At 52.6% G+C, this 23,944-nt stretch overlaps 9 protein-coding genes across 9 annotated transcripts; 5 read left to right on the top strand and 4 right to left on the bottom strand.

Annotated features, from left to right (window-relative positions):
* Positions 1 to 838: 838 nt before the first annotated feature.
* On the top strand, positions 839 to 1,440 carry A1O5_02789 (uncharacterized protein; the record flags this gene model as incomplete). The annotated part of the gene is made up of 2 exons (XM_007743403.1): positions 839 to 1,011; positions 1,071 to 1,440. 2 exons carry the CDS (start codon positions 839 to 841, stop codon positions 1,438 to 1,440), a joined length of 543 nt encoding a protein of 180 aa, XP_007741593.1.
* An 822-nt stretch (positions 1,441 to 2,262) lies between these two features.
* Positions 2,263 to 3,493, bottom strand: A1O5_02788 (uncharacterized protein; the record flags this gene model as incomplete). Its single annotated transcript, XM_007743402.1, has 2 exons — positions 2,263 to 3,357; positions 3,425 to 3,493. The coding sequence occupies 2 exons, from the start codon at positions 3,491 to 3,493 to the stop codon at positions 2,263 to 2,265; spliced, it is 1,164 nt and encodes a 387-aa protein (XP_007741592.1).
* Positions 3,494 to 4,552: 1,059 nt separating this feature from the next.
* On the top strand, positions 4,553 to 5,575 carry A1O5_02787 (uncharacterized protein; the record flags this gene model as incomplete). Its single annotated transcript, XM_007743401.1, has 1 exon — positions 4,553 to 5,575. One exon carries the CDS (start codon positions 4,553 to 4,555, stop codon positions 5,573 to 5,575), a length of 1,023 nt encoding a protein of 340 aa, XP_007741591.1.
* A 1,046-nt stretch (positions 5,576 to 6,621) lies between these two features.
* A1O5_02786 (uncharacterized protein) lies at positions 6,622 to 8,025 on the top strand (the record flags this gene model as incomplete). The annotated part of the gene is made up of 1 exon (XM_007743400.1): positions 6,622 to 8,025. The coding sequence occupies one exon, from the start codon at positions 6,622 to 6,624 to the stop codon at positions 8,023 to 8,025; it is 1,404 nt and encodes a 467-aa protein (XP_007741590.1).
* Positions 8,026 to 10,467: 2,442 nt separating this feature from the next.
* Positions 10,468 to 10,872, bottom strand: A1O5_02785 (uncharacterized protein; the record flags this gene model as incomplete). The annotated part of the gene is made up of 1 exon (XM_007743399.1): positions 10,468 to 10,872. One exon carries the CDS (start codon positions 10,870 to 10,872, stop codon positions 10,468 to 10,470), a length of 405 nt encoding a protein of 134 aa, XP_007741589.1.
* A 1,254-nt stretch (positions 10,873 to 12,126) lies between these two features.
* On the bottom strand, positions 12,127 to 12,950 carry A1O5_02784 (uncharacterized protein; the record flags this gene model as incomplete). Its single annotated transcript, XM_007743398.1, has 2 exons — positions 12,127 to 12,374; positions 12,497 to 12,950. The coding sequence occupies 2 exons, from the start codon at positions 12,948 to 12,950 to the stop codon at positions 12,127 to 12,129; spliced, it is 702 nt and encodes a 233-aa protein (XP_007741588.1).
* Positions 12,951 to 13,229: 279 nt separating this feature from the next.
* A1O5_02783 (uncharacterized protein) lies at positions 13,230 to 15,678 on the top strand (the record flags this gene model as incomplete). The annotated part of the gene is made up of 2 exons (XM_007743397.1): positions 13,230 to 13,305; positions 13,358 to 15,678. 2 exons carry the CDS (start codon positions 13,230 to 13,232, stop codon positions 15,676 to 15,678), a joined length of 2,397 nt encoding a protein of 798 aa, XP_007741587.1.
* Positions 15,679 to 19,320: 3,642 nt separating this feature from the next.
* On the top strand, positions 19,321 to 20,627 carry A1O5_02782 (uncharacterized protein; the record flags this gene model as incomplete). The annotated part of the gene is made up of 2 exons (XM_007743396.1): positions 19,321 to 19,463; positions 19,520 to 20,627. 2 exons carry the CDS (start codon positions 19,321 to 19,323, stop codon positions 20,625 to 20,627), a joined length of 1,251 nt encoding a protein of 416 aa, XP_007741586.1.
* An 876-nt stretch (positions 20,628 to 21,503) lies between these two features.
* On the bottom strand, positions 21,504 to 23,700 carry A1O5_02781 (uncharacterized protein; the record flags this gene model as incomplete). Its single annotated transcript, XM_007743395.1, has 8 exons — positions 21,504 to 22,143; positions 22,212 to 22,349; positions 22,411 to 22,469; positions 22,528 to 22,562; positions 22,623 to 22,951; positions 23,012 to 23,295; positions 23,346 to 23,445; positions 23,495 to 23,700. 8 exons carry the CDS (start codon positions 23,698 to 23,700, stop codon positions 21,504 to 21,506), a joined length of 1,791 nt encoding a protein of 596 aa, XP_007741585.1.
* Between the last annotated feature and the right edge of the window lie 244 nt (positions 23,701 to 23,944).

The raw sequence follows: 23,944 nt of genomic DNA, 5'->3' as shown, positions 1-23,944 counted from the left end.
CCCCCCCAACGCCCCGGAAACGTCTTGCAATAAAACAGTAAGTCCATCAAACTTCAAAAACGCCGCCAGAGACAGATTGACAGCCAGATGTCAAGTCGACCTCGTGGGCTAGACCTTGCTAGCCGCATTTCGAACCGACCCAAGACTTCGGCAATGTACCTAAGTGCCTGCTTCTAGAAAAGCGGCTTCTGGAAGTGTCGGTTGAATCATGCATGTTCCCAGATCATGAAGGCAGCTGCCGCCTCGTCCTTCTTGTTGCTTGATAGGGAGTGGCTTTCCTTGGAGCTGCAATGGCAACGAGCAGATCGGCGTCGAGAAGTTGCTTCCAACTCCCGGTCCAACCACTGGTTTCTGCTGCCGACTCTCACTGCTGACACCTTTCCTTGACACGTCTCACAGACTCATCAGCCGAGAGGAGACATATGACTCCTGCCAGGCTCTTGGTTAAGGACTCGTCATATTGTGTTGCCCTGCGAGATGGCTGTCCCGCCATGAACGTTCGCGGTGCTGAGAGCAATGTGTTGGATCAATGTGTTGTGCTCCTTCTGGGTATTTGAATATTGCGACCCTTGGGCGACTCTGGTTGGAACCTTCAATCATACGGTGTAGTGCTGCTGGTCATTTCTTTCCAATTGACTGGGTGCACAAGAGCTGTCAACGTATAAAGGGCCTGTTCCGCTTTGAATTTCAAGGAAATCTTTGCGCTACACTGCTTGCCACACAGCGGCTCCGAAGGAGCAAAACTCTTCATATACCAGGACATTCTCGAACGAACTTTTCCATCTTCCTGTTCTTGCAGCAGAGGTCATTCACCACCGCTATCGCCATTACCATCACTATGCGCATCCGAGAAATTTACGCTTTTTGGGGGCTGGGTCTCCTGCTAAGCAGCAAACTTCTTGTGACTGCGCTTCCAACCTTCGACTACATGTGGAGCCATGTCAGGACCGAGCACATCTACAGCAGCAGCGATGATTGCGACCCAGCAAAGGAGGCTTGCTTTTGGCCGGGGTATGCCTTCTCCTAACTGTGATTCTCCTGCAAGTGACCAATGCAAACATTTCCAGCAGATTCTTCCATCTAGCCATTGAATCCAACGAAGAGAGTGACCCGGCGGTGAGGGTCCCCGCGGCTGTGTATCCACATGACACAACTTTGACTGCTACCGCTACCGACGACAACACCGCTACTTCTTGCACACCAAGCGCACAGGCTGCAGTCACAACGGTCCCGGATTTGAAGTTCCAACGCCGTGATGAAGATACAGGCGTCATTCCGCCTGCTATTCAGTCTCAAGAGACCACCCTTCCCCCCGCCAACCCTACGCCCTATCCCTGCGCAGGGGTGATCCAACCATGCGCACCAGGCTACAAGGTCCTACTCTTCAATGGCATGTGCATCTGCTATTATCTTGGGGGTCGCGGCGATGAAGCGAGGTGAGGTGTGTCCCAAAAGTCCGGGTGGGCTCGCGGAGCGGACTGGGTTCAACTTGGCGAGGTACATTCACCCGTGTTACCCTGGGTGGAAGAATTGGAGAAGATTGTACTGACTACCTGTCCTTCCTTGCCTGCAGCACGGTCACTTTACCGACAACATATACTGCGATCCCTCGGGTATAGCAATACACGTGTTCGCAATTTATTGTGGTACCATGGCGTCGGCAGGATTGCTTATCGTTGGCAGGAGTGGGCAAGTGGCTTTTCGAGTGATATGAGTGAATGAATAGGCATGCTGGACAATTGACGATAAACCCACGTTCACTGTTACAAGCAGCAAGACAGGTCTGAAATGTTTTTGGCGGCGCGAATCTCACTGCCGACCTAGGTACTTTTTCTACGGGCATGTTTGACGCGGCTTTCTTCAAATGAGATACCACTCTGAACCAGCCCGATCTTCCATCTATCTTGTGCCCATGGTCGGCTTTGCTCGGGGGTTTCAAAAACCTCATCGTCTCGTCTCCAGAAGATCTGATGCCAGTTGTCTCGTCCAAGGCTCGTTCATGCTCTGTCAACCATCATGGATGGCATGCTCCGATATTCCCCCCGTGCTAGTTTTGATTAAACAGCTATTGGGTGGAGGGTGGGTTTGGATTAAACCTCGCGCATACAGTAGTTTTGGTTGGTCATTGGATACTCATTCTACAGATGACAGGAGATTCTGACCCAATCTCGCATCGTTCTATATATGACACAATGGGAAAGCTCCTGATGCTATGTTGCCGCTGGCAGAGCAAAAAGACTGGATATTCAAGCAAAGGGACCTTCAATCTTCAAGGGGCTCCTTTACACCTTTACTCGGCTTTGCCACAAGCTGCTGGACACGCTCAATTTGATGTTGATCGAATGCCCACATCCCGGTCTGAGCACTCAAGCTCCCGAGCAATTCCTCCATAGTCAACAAGCCGCCTCTTCTCACTGCCCTTCGCAGAAATGCAACGACCAGCGCCACCTTCTCCCAGTCCACTTGTTCATCCCCGCGAAATAGATTCCTCCATATCGCGCTCGCAAGGACCGCGTCTCCCCTAACAAGCCCTTCGTCGTACGACACCAGGATTCCCCGCCACTGCAAAAACAGGTCCTTGAGGTATCGGCTCCGGATTCCCTGGGCGGAGAGATTGTGCAACACCACCATCTTGTCCTCCGCCGCTCTCGAAAAATGCTCGATCAGATACCGATGATAATCCTGAAAGTCGGCCTCTGAATCCAGCGCCGCGCGCAGATGTGTTACAATTACGTACATGTGTAGAAAGGTAACTTGTGACCATGTCGAGAAGGTAGGCGGCATATCAAGGGTGTTGAACCACCACGAATCCTTGTTTTCGGACAGAGGTTGTCCCAATTCGGCTCCCTCTTGTGCCGTAGCTTTCGGAGGACCCTTTCCCGTGAGGATATTCATCCGTTGATCCTGTGGGATGGTGTAGTCGGCTGGTGCGGCGCAGGATTTGAATAATGCTTCGGTTTGGCCGTAGATAGTATAGGTTCTTGTCGCGGATGGGACGTTTCTCTTGAGTGATTCGGCGAGACGGATAGGGATGCTGGACTTGTTCGGTGGATTGCTGAGGTGCGATTGGATTTGGCGCTGCATCTGTGACACGCTCACACCGCCGCCGGGGGAGATGGGTTGTGCAGAAGATTTGTCTTTTCGTTCTGGTGGTGGTTCCGATGTAGATTTGGATTGGGGGTCAATGCTAGGAAACGAGGTTGTCACATTTGACGTGACGGTGGGAGCTGTGGTGGGTGGAAGCGATGGATTCCCTGGAACCTGTCTTTGGTTTCGAGGAGCATCTTGTTGCCATTTTGTAGAGGCGGCCGACAGATATCGTCGACTTGAGACGGACGGGTTCCGAATGCGTGACGTCTGCGCAGAAGACTTTGTCAATTAGTCGTTGAAGACGCGGGGGCTGTATCGAGGGAGCTTAACACACGTTTGTCTCTGCTTTGACACTTTGCCTTAATGCTCGAAGGCATTGAGAGCATATGCTAAAGGTACTCATTGTGCTGGGCTATGGCAAAATGGAGATGGCGGAGCTGATGTATGGGAGCATCGAGTCACGATCCAGAATTTCTTCTCCTCGCGTCAATGAGCTGCGAATATTGAGCGCGTCATGGAATTAAGTAGTGCATCCGTCTGACGACTGGGCAAACCCCTCGAAATGAGCTGGATTTTGTTGACTCTGACTGGGACTGTGGTGTCAGACCAAATCTCCTTTTTCGCAAGGGCCAAGAAGGGCCTGATTCGGCGGAACTAAGATACCTTAGTCATCATGCTTGGCAGATTTACAGCTTTTGTCACACCTCGACGTCCTTAACTCAAGTACCCAGCCTCAAAATTCCCCGATTGGATCTTGCTCGCTTGTTGATCTTCTCATCCTAAAACGAGATTTCGGCCCCCTTTTGGTCTTCCAGATGCCAGTTTTGCTCTAAAAATAGAGTTGCTGACATAGTTCGACCCTTGCCTTTCTGGCTCTCGAGCTGAAGCTTTCCATTGCAAGTGCTTACCGAAGCTTGTCTCCGAGAAGGCCTCTCGATCAATCGCTTAGCCGCTCGCAGTCCCCGAGCTGAATTAAACCCTTCCAACGCCCCTCACCGCTGCGTTGTACCTGAATTTCCCTATATGGTGATAGCCCGTTGTTGGTTTCTACCTGACGGGTTGTCCGTGTTCAACGCCTGAGCATTGAGATGGGATGAAAGGCCCAAGAACATGCATTGGCTCTTGACTAAACAGACCAGCAATGTCAGTCATCTATGCACATATATATCCCAGGTGCACGAAGCAGGCCCGCGGACTCCGATCTTGTTATCAGTGCATGTGGCTGAGAGTGATCCTCGACCGGGGGTTGATGCCGCCCGTTTTTGGTAGTGCTTACCTCGTACGGCTCACAAGATTGCCTCACGAACCGCCTCTCCCAAGTCTCCAGCTAGCGATGGAGTCTACATGCGAGTATAACACATGGCCCTCCCCTTCTAAACCCCCAGTTTCTTGCACTTTGCGCTGCGGCTTAATTCTTTCGTGCGGGTTTCAAGCAACTTCTCTTTCCTGCACAGTCGCAGTGATGTCGTCCTTTTTCCTTCCTGTCGCTCTTTCTTTCTTGGCCAGATATGTTCTTGCAACACCTGTTCCAATTGTGACCGGCACCAATTTGCCTTCTAATATCGCTCAGCTGGCAGGTGGTGGTCTGCCGAACCAACCTGGCTCTCCCCGTGTCTCTCAATCTGGCTTGGGCAATTTCCAGCTGGCTAACTTCCTGGAGAATCTGGAGTCGGCTTTCTTTCAAGAGGGTTTGATCAACTATACACAATGGGGCACTGGAGGACAAACGAACGGTGTGAGCAATATGGCCGTGGTCTCACGCATTGCTGCTCAAGAGGAAGTCCATGTCGCCTCCATTGTGGGTTTGCTCCACGCAAACGGTGCCCAAGACGTCGCTCCATGCGAATACAATTTCCCCACCACGGACGAGAAAAGCTTTCTGGCGTTGGGTAATATCATCACCACCGTCGGCATTGGTGCTTTGATTGCCCTTTCAGATGGTCTCTCTACGACTGACCCGAGTATCGAGGCTACTGTCGCCTCGATTATTCCTGTGGAGTCCCGACATGACGCCTTTTTCCGCCTCACCGCAAACGAAATCCCCAATCCTACCACCTTCGAGACCAAAATCAGCGCTATCTGGGCATACAACTTGGCTCTCGACTTTATTGTCGGAGGCTCATGCACCAACCTGCCTTCTTCCATTACTTCTCTGCCAGTCTTCCCCGATCTGGGCATTGTCGGCTACGGTGCCCCCTCATTTGCAACCCCCAATGCTCCCGGAAAATTGATCTTCAAGGTCGGCCAACCCACCATGCTACCTCAAGGCTGGAACTCGGGTCCGCTCTACATGGCGTGGGTCAACCAGAACAACGTTCCCGCATACACCCCCGTGACGGTGGATGGTGACGAACTGCACGCGGATGTTCAGCCGGGAATGTTTGGGATTGCATTCGCCGCGTTGACCAATCAAAACACGGCGACGAATGTTGACGATCTGACCAATTCAATAGTAGCGGGACCATTGCCACTTCCGTTCAGTTGAGTCTCGGTGTGAGACGGTGGAGTCAATCGGGGATTCAATGATCGTTCACGAGGGTAGCAGGTGGCGCTGAGGAGTTTTGTGAGGATAAGAGAATACTGATTTATCGAAAATATCGTGCAGGCAGGGGAGACGGGCATTGTACGCATAAACTATGTAGTCGCAATCCATTCACAAGGCATTCCAATACCAAGTCTTCGTCCGTGTCTTACATTTTCAACCTGCATAACCAAACATGGCGCAGTCTGACACAGCGTGTTTCTCCGGTGCAAAGTGAGAGGCAGCTGTTCTCCCTACCCAGTGTCTTTCAATTACATATACTCCGTAGAGGTCGCTCTGTCCCGAGCACTTGCTAGTTGATCATCGTTTCGACACTTTTCTCTTTGCTAGAGAAGGCTTCACATTATGCTACTTCTCTCTTAGCTCGCTGGCTTGACCAAAACTGATTGACACTAGAACTGCAGGCTGATCAATCCCGCAGGAATGATCGACGAAAAGATTGGCGACGATAGCAGGGAATTCTCCTCGCAAACGCCTTCTTTCACCGTTCATGCAATGTCTGCAGGCATTGTGTCTCTGCTACCCGTTGCGCTGCTTCGTGTCATTCTTCCAGAACGAAGCGCTTGATAGATGCCACCACCGCTTTCCGGCCGCTATACTGGTGGCCTCGTATTCGGGCTACATGCTAGCAAATGCTAGTCACGCCCATTCTCGGCGGCGATCAAGACGAGGGCCAAGATGTCGAGTCCTGCCATCAACTTGCAACCAATTCCTCATCATTCCACTGATCTGCCATCAACCACGGGACTACCATTGCTAAATCACCGTTGTCTCATCAAGTTGACTGGTTGAGGCGATAGTAAGCAACTTGACGAATACCTCCTCCGAAATCCAAATGGAGGTTTCCTCGCCCAACGCGCCGCAGCGGGTTGTTGTCGTTGACATGTGCTGCTAAGCAACGCCGGTCCAGTCGGATCATTTGGATAGTCGTTATTGCGTGGATATGAAGGCGGAGGACACCCGATAACCTCGCTGGATGTCATGCTAACATGCCAAACCTCGTCTTCATCGACGTCCAAGACTCCTCAGGACATAATCAAAATATCATCAGGCGCCATGTTGCAGAGGGGATCCAACGCCAAAAGCGATTGGTCGACGTTTTTCGCTATCACAATCACTTGGCTGCCCGACAACCACTGGCCATACGACCGCAAAGAAGGGTACAGCAGATTGGAGAAGACGAGACGGGGGAGGAGCTGTCGTCAACACAAAACGCCGCGCCTCTTACCCGAGCTCGCCAGCCACAAGCCCGTCGGAAAAAGCACTCGCCGGATCCCAAGAGCGCGTTGATGTTTCGATGGAGGGCCGGAGGACCGACGGCCGTTAAGCCTCCCAGTGATGATATGAAGATTGAGCACGTTCTGAGCGAGTCGTTCAATTGGATGATGGGCCAATACACTACGTCGTGGTCCTCACTCGTCCAGCGTGACCCGACAGTCTTTGACCTTAATGGTGAAGTTGAAATCTTCAGGGAGGCTTTCTACGTGGTCACAGATCTCTTGGAGCTCGGGAAGATGGACGCGGCCTTTGCGGTCCTCAGGCAGACCTTGGATGCTATTCCGCCGATCTTTCGGAACCCTCATCCAGAACTGCTGTTCACTCTTGTGGAACTTGCTTATGGGATCAACATGGCCAGTGCCTCGGATCTCCATGCAAAGATCAGACCGCATGTTGCTGACCTGGCATCCACGATTTTGGGCACCAAGCACCCACTCACGATCCTATTGAGGTCCGAATTCAGTGCCGCCTTGAAGACTCATGTCACTGAACTTGTGTTCAAATGCATCATCGATGCACTTTCGAAAACTTTTGGATATGACGCATACCAGACATTAGTCCAGCAGATGGGCCGATCCCAATTTTATTCGCGAACAGGTCGAAGCGAAGAAGGTCAAAAGTTGATTGCAGATATTCAAAACCGATGGATGCAACAGTATGGAGCCAATTCAGCGCTTGCAAGACTCGCAGAGCTCGAGCTGTGTCTTATGCGGCTGCAAGGATCCCGTCATCTGGGTCAAGGATCTCATCTAGATCCTGCGCTAGAGGCCCAAGCGAACAACGCAATGCTGAGGATTGAAGTCATGGCTGGAGTCTACTCAAACAAGTTTACGGATAAACCTTCAGATCATCCCAAAGTCCAGAATCAATCCCCCATGACGATGGCACTGGCGCAATGGTTTCTTCAGAATAAGCGTTACTCCTTTGCATTACACTGTTACGAGCGTGCAAAACAATCCACGGCGGACAGCCATCTCACTTCGAACAGACCGCTGGCAGATCTCATCGCTGATACGACAGAGAGTGCTCTGCGCGATATGTTTTGGCAGCCTAACGCTTTGTTGATACTTCCATCCCAGGCTTCTGTGCAAGAAAACGTGATGGCTATCTCCTAGGCTCGTCGATAGGGACGCTTCCTCGAGTAGGCAGTCAACAATCACAACCCACAGACGACCCCCGGGCTATATGGAAAGGCGGCTAACTATCTCTCTAAGTCTGTGCACATCTGCAGAACGCCGCATGGCAGTGGCGAAGGCGAGCTTTGGGTATGGCGGCGATGAAATGCTGGCTCTGGACAGGCTCGAAAACGTCGAGGCCATCTCGTTCTCTGTTTGAGCGCCCTTGGTGCGGCATCAATCACACGCTTCTCACCAGCTTGTCTCTATGTCTAAGCCGGTATCGAAATTAATCACCTGCTGTTCCGTCGCGATTTATCATGTGTGCAGCAAAACATCACAGACCAAGGAAAGTCGTACCGTTGGACTCATGATATGTCAGTCTCACGGATGGATAGCCGCATGGGCCGCGCCCGCAGCAAGAGCGCGCTGCCGTGAGTGGTACAAATCTGAGAAGAAGATTTGGGTCAAGATCACTCAAAATTGACACTCTTTGCAACATGCATAGCGGTGTGCTTTGATTGCTCGTAGTGTTCTACGCCGTTAAGAATCCATTGCAGGTGCGTCTTTACCACTCTCGATATGTCAGAATTGGGGATATAAAGTTCTAATAGGCTTAAGGTGGGCTTTTGCTCAGATGCTTCTCTTCGTCTCTATAACGAGGTCGTCCTACATCAGCCTGAAGGAGCAGGGCACGACATCCTGCTGATGCCAGGAACCGCCGCAAGTTATCCGCACCCACATGCATTTCTCCGATATCAAAGACAAGTATCTCCACAGGTGATACACTCCGATACTCAACTGCGTCCCCGTCGACGTTCACATCAAGGCCCTTGGATGTCGATCTGGAAATGAAGTCTGCTGCCACGGGCCAAATTCGTCGCTCGAATGCGTCGCTCGAGAATTTCCAATTGACATAACCAGAAGCTCCTGGCGGTATAATGCAGGCGCTTCCGCTACGGTTTTGCCGCTTGAAAGCGAGTCCTATTTCCCTTGTTCCGCTCGGGCGTGAAGCACGTCGCCAACTTGAATATGACAGAAACAAAGAACGGATTTTTTTGAAATATATTCGCTCCACTTGCGGACAAGAACTTCCACGCGAGATTAGGGATGACTGTGGCCGTGTCTTTCATCATATGAGCCTCCACAAAGGTGCATGCGATGGGGATTTCATGCAGAGAGTAAGCTCAGCGCATCGTGTTGAAGATGATTTCGGGAGCTTGATCCTGCATGCAATATAAAGTGGTCTTCTGAAAGCACCTGGTGCTTTTTCTAGAGGCGCCCTCAGGTCTGAATTATCGAGGTTATTGGACGCAATGAAGAGCGTTCTAGTCACTCTTTTTATCAGCCTCGCTGGCCTCGTGCTGACATCTGCAGAACACCATCCAGGTTTGTTTTCCTTACCATCAGAATTCCCACAATCCTATCGCTAACAGCCAAGTAAGTTATACATAGCCGACTCCTCCGCCGTTGCGACAACGAAACACACCCCTGGTATTATGGGAACGACACGAATGCGCCGTCATCTTGGGGAACTGAATACTCTGAAACAGGACAACCTCAGCTTACAAGCTATCCATCTTATCGGCCTTGCGGGGGGGAGCTTGATGGCCTTCCGTGCTCTTCCTCTAGCATGGGAATCGGAGCAAGTGTGACTTCTGCCAGCGACAACAGTTCTCGAACCCTCAGTACCAGTCCAGAGCAGAACACCCTTGCTACAACCTCGTCTCTATCAAATCAGACAATAAGCCGAACCGGCGGCGGGACGGCAAGTTCTTCAACAAGCTGGTCGTTTGGTAACACGACCTCTTCTGCTAGCAATACCGCACCTACATCAACCACTTTCTTGGTCAGTAATACGACAATCGCTTCTGGCGAGAACACTTTTCCGATTCCTTCCTCTGAATCAAGTATCTCTACAACAAAGGAAACAACAGTGCCAGGCTCCTCAAATAGCTTCTCAGTAACATTCACAACGCTTCAGTCCACTACGACAATCTGGCCCGCCCCTCCCCACAATCTTTCTTGTTCTTATCTTTCAGGCTCAAGTTGCGTTCCACACCACGGCACGAGGCCCGCATGGGCTACAGGAAGGCCTACGGGGGGTCCATTATGGACGAACTTCTCATCGCTAGCCTCAGGATATACCTCTCCAGCCGAGACCGACACCTCGCTAGAAAGCGATGACACAGTAATCACTATCACAATAGAGGCCACTCCGTCCCCAATTACGCCTTCTCCAGTGACTCCACCGCCCGAGGAAATCACACTGACAGCCACTGTTCCCGGAAAGAGTATTCATACTTCTTTCAACCACTCTGGCCAAGGAACAACATCACCGAGTGGCACAGGTCCTGAGAGCGGTTCACCTTGGCCTTCTGATTCCGGCCCTATAACCATGACCATTGTGGTAGGAAGTAACATGACGAGCATTATTTCGAGTCAGCCATTGGCTTCGACGATATCTCCCTCCAATTCGTCTCTCGTTTCGGCCATTTCAAATTCAGCATCGACAAGTAGTTCGGAATCGCAACCAGTCCCCGGTCCTGCGTCGGAGTCATTTACATCCTCAGTCTTGACACCATCAGCTGGTAGCTCATCCGGGTGGTCTTCCGTTGGGTCGATCTCCTCGCCAATGACCAATGCAATGACATCCAGCACAGAGATATCACCTGGCAACTCAACGGCAACAGGACTAGGTAACGCGACTATAACATCGGTTCTAAGCAGCAACTCGGGTATTCCATCTGCAAGTATAACCTCGTCGCCGTACTGGACCAATGCCACAGGCAGCGCGCCATGTTCCCTGACGCCTTCATATCTTTGGCATGACTGGAATTGGACCATGCCCTCGGCTTCAAGCTATAGCAATAATCCCAACACTACGAACGTTACCTTCACGTCAAGCACGGGCCCAGCGAGTATGTCTCAGCCAACCACACCCAACTCTGCCAATGCAACTGTCACCAAGGATAACAATAGTAGCCAGCCTGTAGAGACCTCAACTACCCCCTCGACAGAAGCATCCGCTACAGCGCATACTTCCACAATCACCTCCCTTAGTTCTCTCCGGGGCACCCCTACAGACACCCCTTCATCAGCCAGCCAACCGACAAATGGCACTATAACCCCCACAACAGGCGATTGGTTTGCAATGACCACGCTCGGCGACGGAAGTGTTTTGACGACGTTCTCAACGCATTTTGGCCTGGCGCTACCTACATCTGAGCCTAGCAACAATGTGGCTATGGGTCTCTCGTCGTCAGTGGGACATCATGTTGTCATTCCTCCAAAGAGGATGGCTGCCTGGGCGAGGATGGAGGGAAACTGATTATGTTCGGCGTCAGATATACGTCGAGAATATGGACGAGGTCTGGAGTAATGTTTTGGCCACACACTTGGTCGAGGAGAGAGCGCCTGCGGGGGCTGTTATCAGTTGGCTGCCATTTACATTGTATGGAGTCTTTTTTGAAGGACAGGTGTGGAGAAGTGTAGTGGAATATCAAGACCAGATAACTTTTTAGGCGAAGCTAATGAATCTCAACGTTGAGAATATGACCTATTTGAAGTCCGCCCTCATGTGGTGCAGAATGCTGATTGACGGCACTAGTCTGATCGTCGTCTTTTCTCGGTCGCTGCCTTCAAGTATCTGGTAGTAGGAGCTCGGATGGAGATTCTGCCCTAAGTTCTGGGGCTCTAATACCATCCGCTCTTCGGTCCCATTGCAACTGCGGACTGTGGGTGTCGAGATTTTGTTTGGGCAGCAACACCGAAACCTGCCACTGCGAATAGACTGTGCCCAACGACTATTTTCTCCTGCCCAGACACAAAGGGTTGCGGCTTCAGCACGTCGTCATGAGATCGCCCCTCAAATTAGGCATGTAAACCATACCGTTGCCCTAGTATTGTGCTCAGTGGCATACTTCAAGGTTGGACTCTTTTCAAGAACGTTCCCACCTGAACAGTGAAGTGGGCATCGAAGTTTTGGCCTCACCCGGTCCCAGCAAGGACTGGAAGCGCAGTCCGGAAATTTCCGGTCCTCGACCGCACTCAAAGGGTGTGTTTTGGAATGGATGACAATAGGCAATGCCTTGCTCTCTTTCATTCGGACTCAATAGGAGTAAGTGGTGCACTGCTAATGCCGGACGTCGCTGGAGTTGCACTCTCTTCTTGTCCAGGGCGCATGCTGGAAGAAATGCGCGTGTTGGCCAAGGACTGACGCGCCCATTCTGCAACTGAAGCCGCAGGGCCGCCGACGATTGACACGGGTAGTAATTCTGTATCCTTGCCGAGAACAGTACCTTGGTAGCGAACTTCTTCGCCGGTTTTGCTGTGGCGCTTTTTCAATACTGCTTGGAGCCAACGCAGTCAGTTCACATTTCTGTCACTACCACCTAACTTCCCGGACCTGGCAGACAAACTGGCCAAAACTTCAAAAATCACGCAGGCTAAGGTTGAGATTTGAACTTACCAGATAGATAATCTTCCTGCTCGTCCAAACCTGCCGCAATCTCCTCCACATTCACATCATCACCGAAGCCTGCAATTCTCCTGATCTCCTTATTGACCGGCCCGTACGCCCAATTCACAAACGCCTCGACTCCTCGTAAATCTTCGAACGGGACCCATACCCCTTCCACGATCTCCACATCGCCTCTCAAACCCTCCTCCACGGTGTTCATCTGGGGCGCCAGCGCTCCGGCCTGGGTCAACGCAAGCCTCACATCCTGAACAGTCGGTACGAAAGTGTTGTGCAGATTGAAGGCATTCTGAGCGGTAGAAGACGCCAATAAGAGAAGATAGCGAGCTGCGAGATCGGTGACGGTGTCGATTACAACAGGTCGCGCAGAGCTGAAGCCAGCAGCGCGAAGGATTTGAAGAACCGCCGGGCGCAAGAGCGCGGTGTGAAGGTCGGCCGAAGTCATTGTGACAGCCTGGTGTGGCGCGTTCTGCTCAAAGCTTAGAACGAAATTCTTGGAGTCTGATTCCGTTTCCACGACCGAAATAGTCAGAATGGCTAGGTCATCGCGAGGAAGTGCCGGTCCAACACCAGTTGCGGATCCAGCTCTTCGTGCGTATCCAAATCCAGTTCCAAACCCGCTGGTCAAGTGGGTGAAGCGCAGAAAGCTGGAGCACTATCGGCTCCCTGAGACACCATCAGCCTCCTGTGTGCGACTTGGGCTCAGGCCTGAGTTGCTGCTTCGATGGCCGGTCACACTCAGAAACACAATTCAATACACCAGTCCGTTCATCAAGAAAGAAGAGACGACGAATCCAAGTGTGGGAGAGAATTTGATATTAGATTCAAATGACGTGCCACGTTCCGGGGCAGCCGCCAATGATGCTGCACCATCAACCAGCCCAGGAGGCCCAGGGGCCAAAGGAGGCTCACCAGGCCCAGACGCACCCACCGAGACACCAGGTGTCGCCAATAACGGCAGCTCTCAGCAGGCGCCAGCACCACCAGCACCAGCCCCAGCGGCGGCTGATGCCCAGATCGCCACACTCAGGCCGCCACGGGCGCCTAGCGACTCAGCGCCCAATGATGGGCAACTGAGGCTGGTGCAGGCGCCAAAGCATGGCACGCGCAACACAAGCAAAGCCGCGGTGGCGCCCAAACGGCCCCCGGCAAAGCCCAGAAGTCGGCTGCACAGTCCAGCTCATCGTCGAGAACCGCAAGCCAAGTCTATCCTCAAACCTGATCCATCGTCCGGTGTTAGAAAGAGCCAACTCAGAGCATTTGACGCCAAAGGCAGACACAAGTCTGTCTCCGTCCGACTAGAGCCTGAAGTCCAGCACATCTTCGACGACTCTCCTATCTCCTGCCATTCCAACGAGGAGAATGACCCTCCTTCGCCTTCCTACATCAGTGGCTGTGTAACTGACGAGATCAACAACGACGACGACGACGACGACGACGACAACGACGACAACGGCACCACCACCACCATGGAGGTGTCTGGCACCCCCCTCCCACCCCCTGACAAGGCAAAGCGCCCGTCCCTAAAACTCAAGTTCCCCAGCAAACCTGCAACATCTCAAGCGGGAGGAGTTCAACCTGCACCAGCGCAGAGCCCTGCGCCTCAGAGTGCAGTAAGGACACCATCCATCAAGCTCAAACTTCCAGGCACAAGCACTCCCCGGGCGGGTCCTGAAGATGTCCCAAAGGCAAAGAAGAAGAAGAAGAAGGACACAGATACTGCCACCGGGACTCCGGGTTCATCTTCAAAAAAACGCAAACGCGACTCACACGCAGGCGAGGAAGACGATGGGAGAAATCGGCCAGCACCAGCTCCGCCCAAGCCTACCGCATTGCGAAAACTGACATTCAAGAAATCGTCCCTGCCCACTCCATCATCCGCGCCCAAGCCTACAGCAACAGCACACTTGGCATTCAAAATCAAAGGTAAAATCCCCAAGCGAGCGTTGGGGGTTGGCTACGACTCAGAACTCGAGAGCGAATACCAGAACGACAAGGGCGAAACGCTTGTCGGTCGCGAAGTCGACCCAGTCATACATGAAGGCTTTGTGCTACGAATGCAACCCGGAGATGATTGCGATTATCTACGAAAAGTGATCGAGGATGGGACAGCAGGCCAAGTACTAGCAAGAGGTGCACACGTCAATCTAAGGATGCTCGATACTCTAGGCAGGAGAGGCATTCTGCAGATCAAGGATCACAAGTACGCTACCTCGCTGGTAGACCTCCCATGCATTATTGAAGGAATGAAATCCTGGGACAAGAAAGGGTGGATCAAGAGTATAGACATCTGTCAGATGCTGTTAGTGCTTGGCCGTTGTAATAACGAGGAGGAAGCCAGGAACTATCCCCTGCCCGAAGATGTTGATCCCAAAACCTATCAATATGCTCATGGGCTTACGGCCCCCATGAAATGGGTACGGAAGAGACGATTTGCCAGAACAAAACGAGCACGTGTGGATGACATTGAAGCGGTTGAACGAAGGGTCCATGCTCTCCTTGAAGCGGACAAGGCGGCCTTGAGCTCAAAGTATCAACTTCTGGATCATGATCCGCGCCTCGACGAACATGGTTACAGCACCGAATTGGAAGAAGACGAAGATGCGGAGGGTGAGCCAGAAGACTATTTCGATCTACAGCCTGGTGTGCACGGTTCCATCGCAGAAACGCCAATGCTCACCGAAACACCTGTGCAGGAGGAAGTCGGGCAGGAGGACCTGGATGAGCTCGAACGCATGTTCTTTGACGAGGATGCCGGACCTTCCGCAGAGCCAACCGTTCAGGCTCGAAACACCTTGCATCCTCCTGAAGCAGGTGGTGACTCGTCTTTCGCTGTAACTAGCACATCAGCGTCCCCTTCGATGACCGCTGCACAGACACCTGTCTCAGCAGAACCCGCAGAAGCTTCTTCAGACGAAGACGAAGACGAAGATGCCGGTGATGAGGACGAAGACCGCGACGATGCCGACAAGGAGGGTGATGAGAATAAACGACAAGTTCTGGAAAGAATTGAGGACATGCAGAACAAGATTGCAGAACAAAGAGAGCTGCTCAAGAAGACAACAAATGCAATCTTGAAGAAGAAATTGGCGAGAAAGATTCAGGATCTGGAGGATGATGTCGCTATGATGAGGAAGAATGCCGGGTTGGGCGGAGACGAGGATGAGGATTGATTGAATAGGATCTTGAGGAGGAGGAATTACGGCACTATGTGCTTGTGACCCTGAGCATTTCTGTCGCTTTTGCAAAAGTTTTACGCTGCGAGGGAGACGGAGGAGGCCTCATGTCCCATCCATGCCCTTTCATGCACAGAAGATCCGATCGGGGGATGAGAGGGCGACAGAGTGACGATCCTTGTTCACGACGTTTCAGTTTTTCGGACGCATATGCATTCTGGAACCACGATCGAAGGTGGCACGGAATGGTGACGTGCTCTGCAGTGACGGATTCTTGAGCAGGACTGGGAGGACAATGCGCGGAACTGCATCGGGTTGAGTTCAGTGATGGTGGCCTCGATGCTCTCGGTGAGGACGATTAGAAATGGTTGGCTCAATGGGCTATGCATTGTATACCATTGTCCGGATTCAAATGTCCTCAGTCCGGCTCGTCCTTTGCATCTGTGGGTTTCCTTTTCATTGCATCTTTCTCAGCTGGCATTGTCGCCCATGTTTCCAGGCTTGTCCGCGCTATCCTTGCTTCTATACCGGCCCTCAAGCATCAGTCACGACGAACAATGCACAAGGAGTGGCCCAATTCGGGTGACTCGGGTAAGGGTATGTCAGGGAGGTGAAAGCCACGAAGCTGTGCTGGGACTTCCCTTCCCCCTTATTTCGCTCATTCTCCTTTCAGTTCTGTGCGACGTTTCTTTCTTATTCCACAAGATAGTGACAAGTGTCTCCTCTGTTTCGGTCTTGACGACCCATAAAGATCTGTTCCTCTTTGGCTTTCACCCTCGCTGTCTCCACCTTACTCTATGAAACGTTTCAGTATGCTACAATCCAGGTGTAGCCGACGGAAATTGGAGTGAGGTTAGCCATACTTAGGTGAAGCGTCGAAAAGCATGTCACTGAGTGCGAAGGCGAGATGGGGAGCGCAGTGGGGATGGTGGGAATCCCATGTGCACCAAGGGATATTGCAGGGAGCCTTGATGCAGCACTATTCAGGGCGATCGATCCAGCGATTGCATATCAGAACATCTCCAACCCCCCCCCCCCCCCCGGTTGGCGGATCTCAGGGATGAGGTGCACTTTGATCGGGCCTTCAGGAGGCAACTGGATTGACTACTTCTTATGAGTGAGATATTGGCACCGGTGCCATTAAATCCAATGTTGCTTCCATTCATCACGCCTCAGTACATGCGCAGGAAGATGGCTGTAGTTGAAATTTTCCATTAAAGAGGACAAAGAATAGGGACTCTCACGCAAGCAAGACTATGCCACCTCAAAGGCAAGCGAATCTCCATCGACCCAGCCGTAACCTTCCAGCAAATTTACGTCACCCTTTCCACATGAATCAAGATCGGCGCCCTGTGTCTCCTGGCGTCGTCGAGGGAAACGACGCATCTTGTGATCCGAGCTCCAGCGGTAAGCGGCGAACCAGACCAGTCTTGACCAGTATATTCACAGGTGTTCAAAGACTGGCCTTCCTGTACAGTACATACATACCCACCCGGCATCTCCGAAATCTTGGCCTCGGTGACGCGTCTTGACTACGCATACGAAGGACGCAGAAGCTCCCCCGAGCACAAAGTCGTTCGTGCAATCCCTCTCTTCCCTTACCAACGGATTTGGCTTGGCGCTAGGGTAAGCTTTGACACCAGTAGCTTACAATCCTGCACCTTGTGGATGTTTATGGGACTCTTTTTGCGAGCTTCTGCGTGGATGCTTGATTTGGGTACTTCTCCATGGGTCGAATGAGAGGGAAGAAGAGACGAATGCATTGGAGGGGGAGGTCAAACGCGTAAGGCGGCTGTCGCGAGGGGAGCAAGTTTCCTTACTGGCGGGAGGATATGGTGAAGCTGAGCACTCCAGACTCTTAAACTCGAACTTATGTGATCAGAACAGGTGCAAGCGCTGATTGAGGTTGTGACACAAGAAGAACGGCGTCTAGACCAGTCCTCGGGGCATCTCAACTGGGGACAAGAAGGAGGTGGTGCCAGTGGCTCGTATCACCACGGGCTCGACGGATCTGGAGCGGTGGCTGGGGAGGTGTGTTGCAACATGTGCAGGGGCTGAGGTGACCACACTCTCTTGACCTTCACCATTGGCTGCCGAAGAGCGCCACAAGCCATTGCTTGTCACCCAGGAACTCTCAGCATGTCGTTTTGAATGCTCCGTTTGTACGAGGATATCACATCGATGATCGACGTGCACCGCGCTGCAAACCCCGCGTCCAGTTGAAACAAGATGCAAATTGCCACAGGGTCAAGTGATCCGGGACGAATCCGGTCGAGGTAATAACCTCGCCGAGCACTGGAGGGGGAGAGACCGGGGAACAAGCGACAGACACAAGCTCGCACCAGAGCAGGCCAAGTGCGGCGCCATCGACAGCCGGGGCTCAGGCGGCCATGATGATTCGTGAGATGCAGGATGGCGTGTCGAGGAGAAGTCCGTGCCGCGTTGCAGGTGGCGTCGACGACGCGAGGGCCGGCGCAGGCGGTACTGGGTATGGATGTAATCGGCACAACGGACACAAGATGAGGATCAATGTTTGCGGGGAAGAGGAGGACATGGAGACGATGGCGATGGCTGATGGATGATAGATGTGCTGCTGGTTCCAACACATCGTTTTGGCGGAGGTGAAAAATGGTGCTGGGAATGAATCCGTGTCTCGTCCAGTGATCCGGCCTTCCCGCGCCCCGAGCTGGGACAGGCTACCTAGCCTCGCTAGGTGCCTACTTGTACTTGTTACTTGTACTTGGTAGGCGTAACCGGCCACCAAGGCACCTAACAAAGTAGGCTTGCGAGTAGCTTCTTTAACTAAACCGGATTCCAGCAGGTGCAAGAGCTGCAGCCTGCCGCCCATTGCAATCCGATCAGTGATCACCAGCCCTTGAATTAATTATTATTGCTCTTCTTCTCTCCTCGGACCAGGGACTCGGACTTGGTTTGACTTGGTCTGGTGAAGGAACTGCGCGCAGCTTTCAACCGGCGCCCACCATTCACCTTGACCTTCACCTCCACTCCACCCTCACCTTCTTCACAGAATTATATCCCTCACGCCTACCTCCCTCACTCGTACCTTGTCGCCCATCTTATCCACCGCGACTTTTTATCATTTTGAAGCCGCCGCATCACATCCTCCTTTCTCTCACCTCGGCTGAAATCACCCTATTGAAGAGTGCGTATTCATCTTCTGGGCCAATCCGCTCGCTGGAGCAAACGTTGCCTCTTCCCCTTGAAACACACCCTTCCCATCACCTCACGCCTTTGTCGCTCGGTCCGCCTCGTCTGAGAGAGGTTCCAGGCCCATACTGCATGCCAGAGGACCAGCTCTAATCTCACCCTTGGTTCGATTGAACGTTCCATCCTTCCTCGTCCTCCTCCTCGATAACCATCTCCATTACGAGGTACTCTCGCTCGCCACTCACTCCTCACCATCCCTTTTCACCGTGTTACCGCTCCTTTCCGTCTCCTTCTCATGTCTCTATCCATCAGCGGCCGACTCGAGCAATAATCGCTTCTTCTCTCCTGCATCCGTATTCGCCGACACAGCTTAGATGCTCCCATCAGCACCCCATTCCGCACCCACAATCTGCACGCTGACTACCTCTCGGCCGTCTCCTACTGTGCCTTGGCCGTCATATCTCATCTAAGATGGCCACTTCGACATCAGCTACCACAACTTCGCCCACTCCGAGCGCAACGGGGAACCCTGGTAACAATGGAGGCTCTGGTCCCAGCTCGCCACTGCTCTTTTTTGTGGCTCTGGGCTTCGGCGTTGTCTTTACCAATTTATGGTGAGCCTCACCCGTCGTCAGGGATCCCGTACCATCTAATCTTGTTTGTCTGCCAGGATCATTGTCGGTGTCAAATACTGCTTCAGATATAATCAACGTAACCGACAGCGCATGAATGGCGAAGACCCAGACGGCGTAGATCTAGCAGCGATGCCTCGACAACACCGCCGCAGACGCGAGAAGAAGCTGATGACCATTGAAGAAGTCAACGAAAAATTCCCATTGACAAAATACAAGACATGGCGTTCCAATCGTGCCGACGAGGGTTTGCCCACCGCGGGAGGGATAACGACTGCCTCTCGACCGGCTAGCATACACAATACTCAACGGGATTCCAAGGACTCGAAGGAAATCGAAGCTCAAGAGTTGGCGCATGCGCAAACAAACTCTACAGCTGAAGAGAAGTCTCCGGAGCATGGCGAACCAGAGGTGGTAGAAGCTGAAAAGAGTCATGTGGACAATCGACCTGTCACGCCATCTCGGCCCAAATCTACTCCATCAACAGTGACACCGGGGACTCCTGTGCACAAAGTCACCAGTCACGATGACGATGACGATGACGAAGAACGCATTCAAACAGCCCTTCCTGCCGAGCAATTACCTGATCCTGGCGACGCCTGTGCCATTTGTATCGACAACATTGACGACGACGATGACATCCGTGGGCTACATTGTGGTCACGCTTTCCATGCCTCGTGCGTTGATCCTTGGTTGACATCACGCCGTGCCTGTTGTCCTCTCTGCAAGGCGGATTATTACGTCCCCAAACCTCGACCCGAAGGTGCCGAACTGGATCCAACAAATGTGCAGCCCCCTCCAACGGCCTTTTCAATTATCGGAAATGGTCGACCGGGCAGAAGACCAGCAATGATCATACCGGGCAGATTCATGAGTATTGTGTATCATGATCGTGACCGGCATGGATTTCCCCTTGTGGTGCGTGCAGAACGGGCAGATCCGTCAGATCGGGAACAAGGTCGACGGCGACAAAGAGAACGATTACCGAGCTCAAATACTACCCCCAGTCACGAAGGAACCGAGACCCAGTCGTCATGGAGATCAAGATTCGGCTTGAGGATGCCAGGTCGTAGTCGACAAGTACAGACACAACCCGCGGCTCCGGAAGCCCAGCCTACCCCTTCACAGCTGGAAGCTGGAAGATGACAATGACGAAACCCCAGAAGCGATGATGATATGAATTTATGATAATCTCCCTGATAGGCTTCTTGGCTTTGGTTGGGATCCACCCGGACTTGGATAGGTGAAAAAGTCTTGGAGATGAACGAGTGCGACAGTGTCCACTGTTTGCGTGATGCTGGAATCGCTGGGTGATGGACGTGTTTGCATGGCATGGGTAGCATCTGCAAGTTTCCATGTCTGCAGCATATAACCGGCCAGACCAGACACAACATTTGCTCTGCGTTCAGTGGTGGGCGAGAGCTGCTATGGATCTTCTTGGGATGAACGCCCCGGGATATGATACCCCCGTCTCCATTTCTTGGCTATATGGCATACTGTATCTTTAGTCTCTCAGACTGTACTCGGACCTAAGACCAAAATGGACTATATTTTCTTGTGTTTAATTTGTTTTTCGATCCGACTCGACTGTATTCTGAGGTCTATGCCATTATGACCAACCCTGACGCGACAAGATAGGTTGAAGCACAGCGTTTGGGTGCGCATCCTTGGCAATCAGGAGGAGAAATATGCCAAACTGCCCTTCCCTCGCTAGCTGTTCAAGATATCGTCACTACACACCGATATTTATTACTGCTGGAAGTTCGGACCCCATTTCCTGAATAGGGCCGTTACTGTGAGAGTCGTCGTCGGATGTCTCATTCCCATGTCCAAATCTTGGCAAGGCTGGAACCTCCTGAAACTTTGCAGGTAACAGATGTCTAAGGAAAGACGAGACGAGAGCCTAGTCCCGCAATGAGGAATGTCAACCTCAACGTTGATGACAACATCAGTGTTCTCCAATTACGGCACGCAACAGGGTCTGTTACTCAGGAACATGACTGAACAACAGCAGCAGCCATCTCACTTCTCGGTCATCTCCTCATCTGCCCGTGTTCTGGCAGCTTGCCGCTCCACACTGGCCTCGACGTGCTCGGTCATGAGCTCCTTGACATGCTTGATGAAGATGACTGCGACAATGGCCAAGGCCACGAAGGGGATGATGCTCGCCCACGCCAGCCGGTATGCGCGTGCATAAGCCCAGTCCCGCGCGTTCAGGGCTTGGTCCAAGATCGTGCCGTTGAGGCCTCGCACCGCGTCGAATCCCTCCCCTGCCTGGATAGCCTTCAGCAGGTCCGGCACCGAGCTGGCTGGTAAGCCCGCCCCGGTGGCAGCCTTGCTAACATCACGAACAAGGGTGGCGTCGATCTTACCGTTGATGATGGCATCGAGGACAGCCGAGCCAAAGGCGCCTCCGATGGCGCGAGCGGACAAGGCAAAGCCCGAAGCTGTGGCGATGAAGGCGTGCGGCGCGGCAAACTGGACCAGTGCGAGGATCAAGGTCAATGGCCCCGCCTGACCGATCCCGGCGAGCACGGCAAAGGCATACTGAGCGCCGTTTTCGGTGGGCTTGATGGTTGCATAGCAGATGCAGACGACGAGGAAGACGGTGTATGTGAAAATGAGGGGATTCTTGAGATCCTTGAATTTGGTCGAGTAGAGCCTGTGATATCAATGGTGCAATTAGAAACAGGAGGTCTCCAAGAACGAAGGGAGAGGGGGAAGACTTACACCATGGGAATGGAGAAGGCTATGGTTGGGAGTTGATAGGCGAGCTGGCGGATGGAGATGCGCCAGGACGACGTCTCCCATCCGAGATTCAGTATGACTTGAGGAGTCACACTGTTGACTGCGCTGTAGAAGATCCATCTGGGGTCAAGTTAGTCCATTGATGTCTTGAATATCCACAGACACGAGTCCGAAAACTCACCCTTCAACGGCGAAAGCAAAGACCGCGAGAGGGAAATTGTAGCCGTTCTTGAACATGACCTAAGCAGGCGTAATCAGCGCTGTGGACTGCAGTCACGACGAAGTATAGCATTCTCACATGAGCAACAATTCCATCGGTCCTTCCCTTCCACTCTATATCGACATTAGCCACCCCATCAACGAGAAATTCCAAGGTAATTGATAGGAGCTTACCGTATATTCCAAAGAGTATGAGAAGAATGATTCCAACGACCAGCGGGGCTATGACATGAGCGTCGTGCCATGCATACGAGCCTCCCGTCCAATCCAGCGCCAGGATGGTCAGGGTCGCGCCGCCGACAAAGAGGACAGCACCGATGGGATCCAGCGACCACAAGACCTCGGCAAGAGTCATCTTGGGATAATCCGACCGTCTGGGCGGGAAGTAGAATGCCAGGAGCATGAGCACCGTGGCACCGTGGAAAGCGGCTTGCATCCAGAAAATGTTTCGCCAGCCGTCCTTCTCCACGTTTGTCACAGCACCGGCTCCAAGTTGTCCGATGCTGTTCACGCGTTATCTCAGCAGATGAGCAGGAAAGCAATCAGCAGAGAGCACCACTTACAGGCCTCCGAACGCGCCACCGAGGAAGTTGGCTCCATTGGCTATAGCGCGGAACTTCAAGGGAAGAACCTCTGCTGGAATGGCGACAATAATGCCGAGGGACGATAATCCCACTCCGATGAGAATCCCTCCTCCTATTAAAGTGTTCATCGAGTTTGCTGTGGCAGACACGACGGACCCCACGAAGGCGACCGAGAGCTGGATACATGCGAGATATTTGCGATCAACCACGTCGGACAGCCTCCCTATAATGGGACACAGAACGCTTTGCACCAGCAGCGGGCCCTGTATCGGCTATCAGCGTGGTAGAGGTGTATCTGAGAAGAATCGGCTACCTGAATGATCCAGCCGGCAAGTCCAGGGTGGCCCAAGTCTCGAATGATGAAGGCGATAACCGAGCCAGCTGCAACGACTACGAAGACCAGGGTCAAATTGCTAGTCGTGGTCAACAAGAAGACCTCGCATGATGCCCCTGAAGCCTTACCCAAACATGGTGACGAGCACCACCAGCCATGATCTCCAACCGAGCGCGACATGGGTGTCGTCGAGGTGAGAATCGGTTCTGGCAATGGTGTCGTTGACCTCTTTGACATACTCGACTGTCGTCTCATGGTGTTCACCCAACGGCTTGTCTACCACCTGAACAGGAGCCACCTGCTCGTTGTGTCCGGGCTGCATCGCTCCGCTCATGATCGCAGCCTGCTATGTAGAGAGAGAGAGAGAGAGAGAGAGAGAGAGTAACACGCACTGGAGAAGATGGATGAGACTGGTAGAAATTGGCTGCAGAATCTGGGGATGGCACCTCAGGAGCTGATATGATGCAGAATGACCAGGCTACCACGTGTCGGTACCGTGCCGAAGACTCTGTGTCGGCAGTTGTTCGACAGGCATCTGCCAGCTTGTTGATTCGTGCTTCAACATGACGGAGAATCTC

The sequence above is a fragment of the Cladophialophora psammophila genome, assembly GCF_000585535.1.
Source record: "Cladophialophora psammophila CBS 110553 chromosome Unknown aczJe-supercont1.3, whole genome shotgun sequence".
NCBI classification, from domain to species: domain Eukaryota; kingdom Fungi; phylum Ascomycota; class Eurotiomycetes; order Chaetothyriales; family Herpotrichiellaceae; genus Cladophialophora; species Cladophialophora psammophila.
The sequence above is the reverse complement of the archived record's forward strand: the minus strand, read 5'-3'. Positions and strand labels throughout refer to the sequence as shown.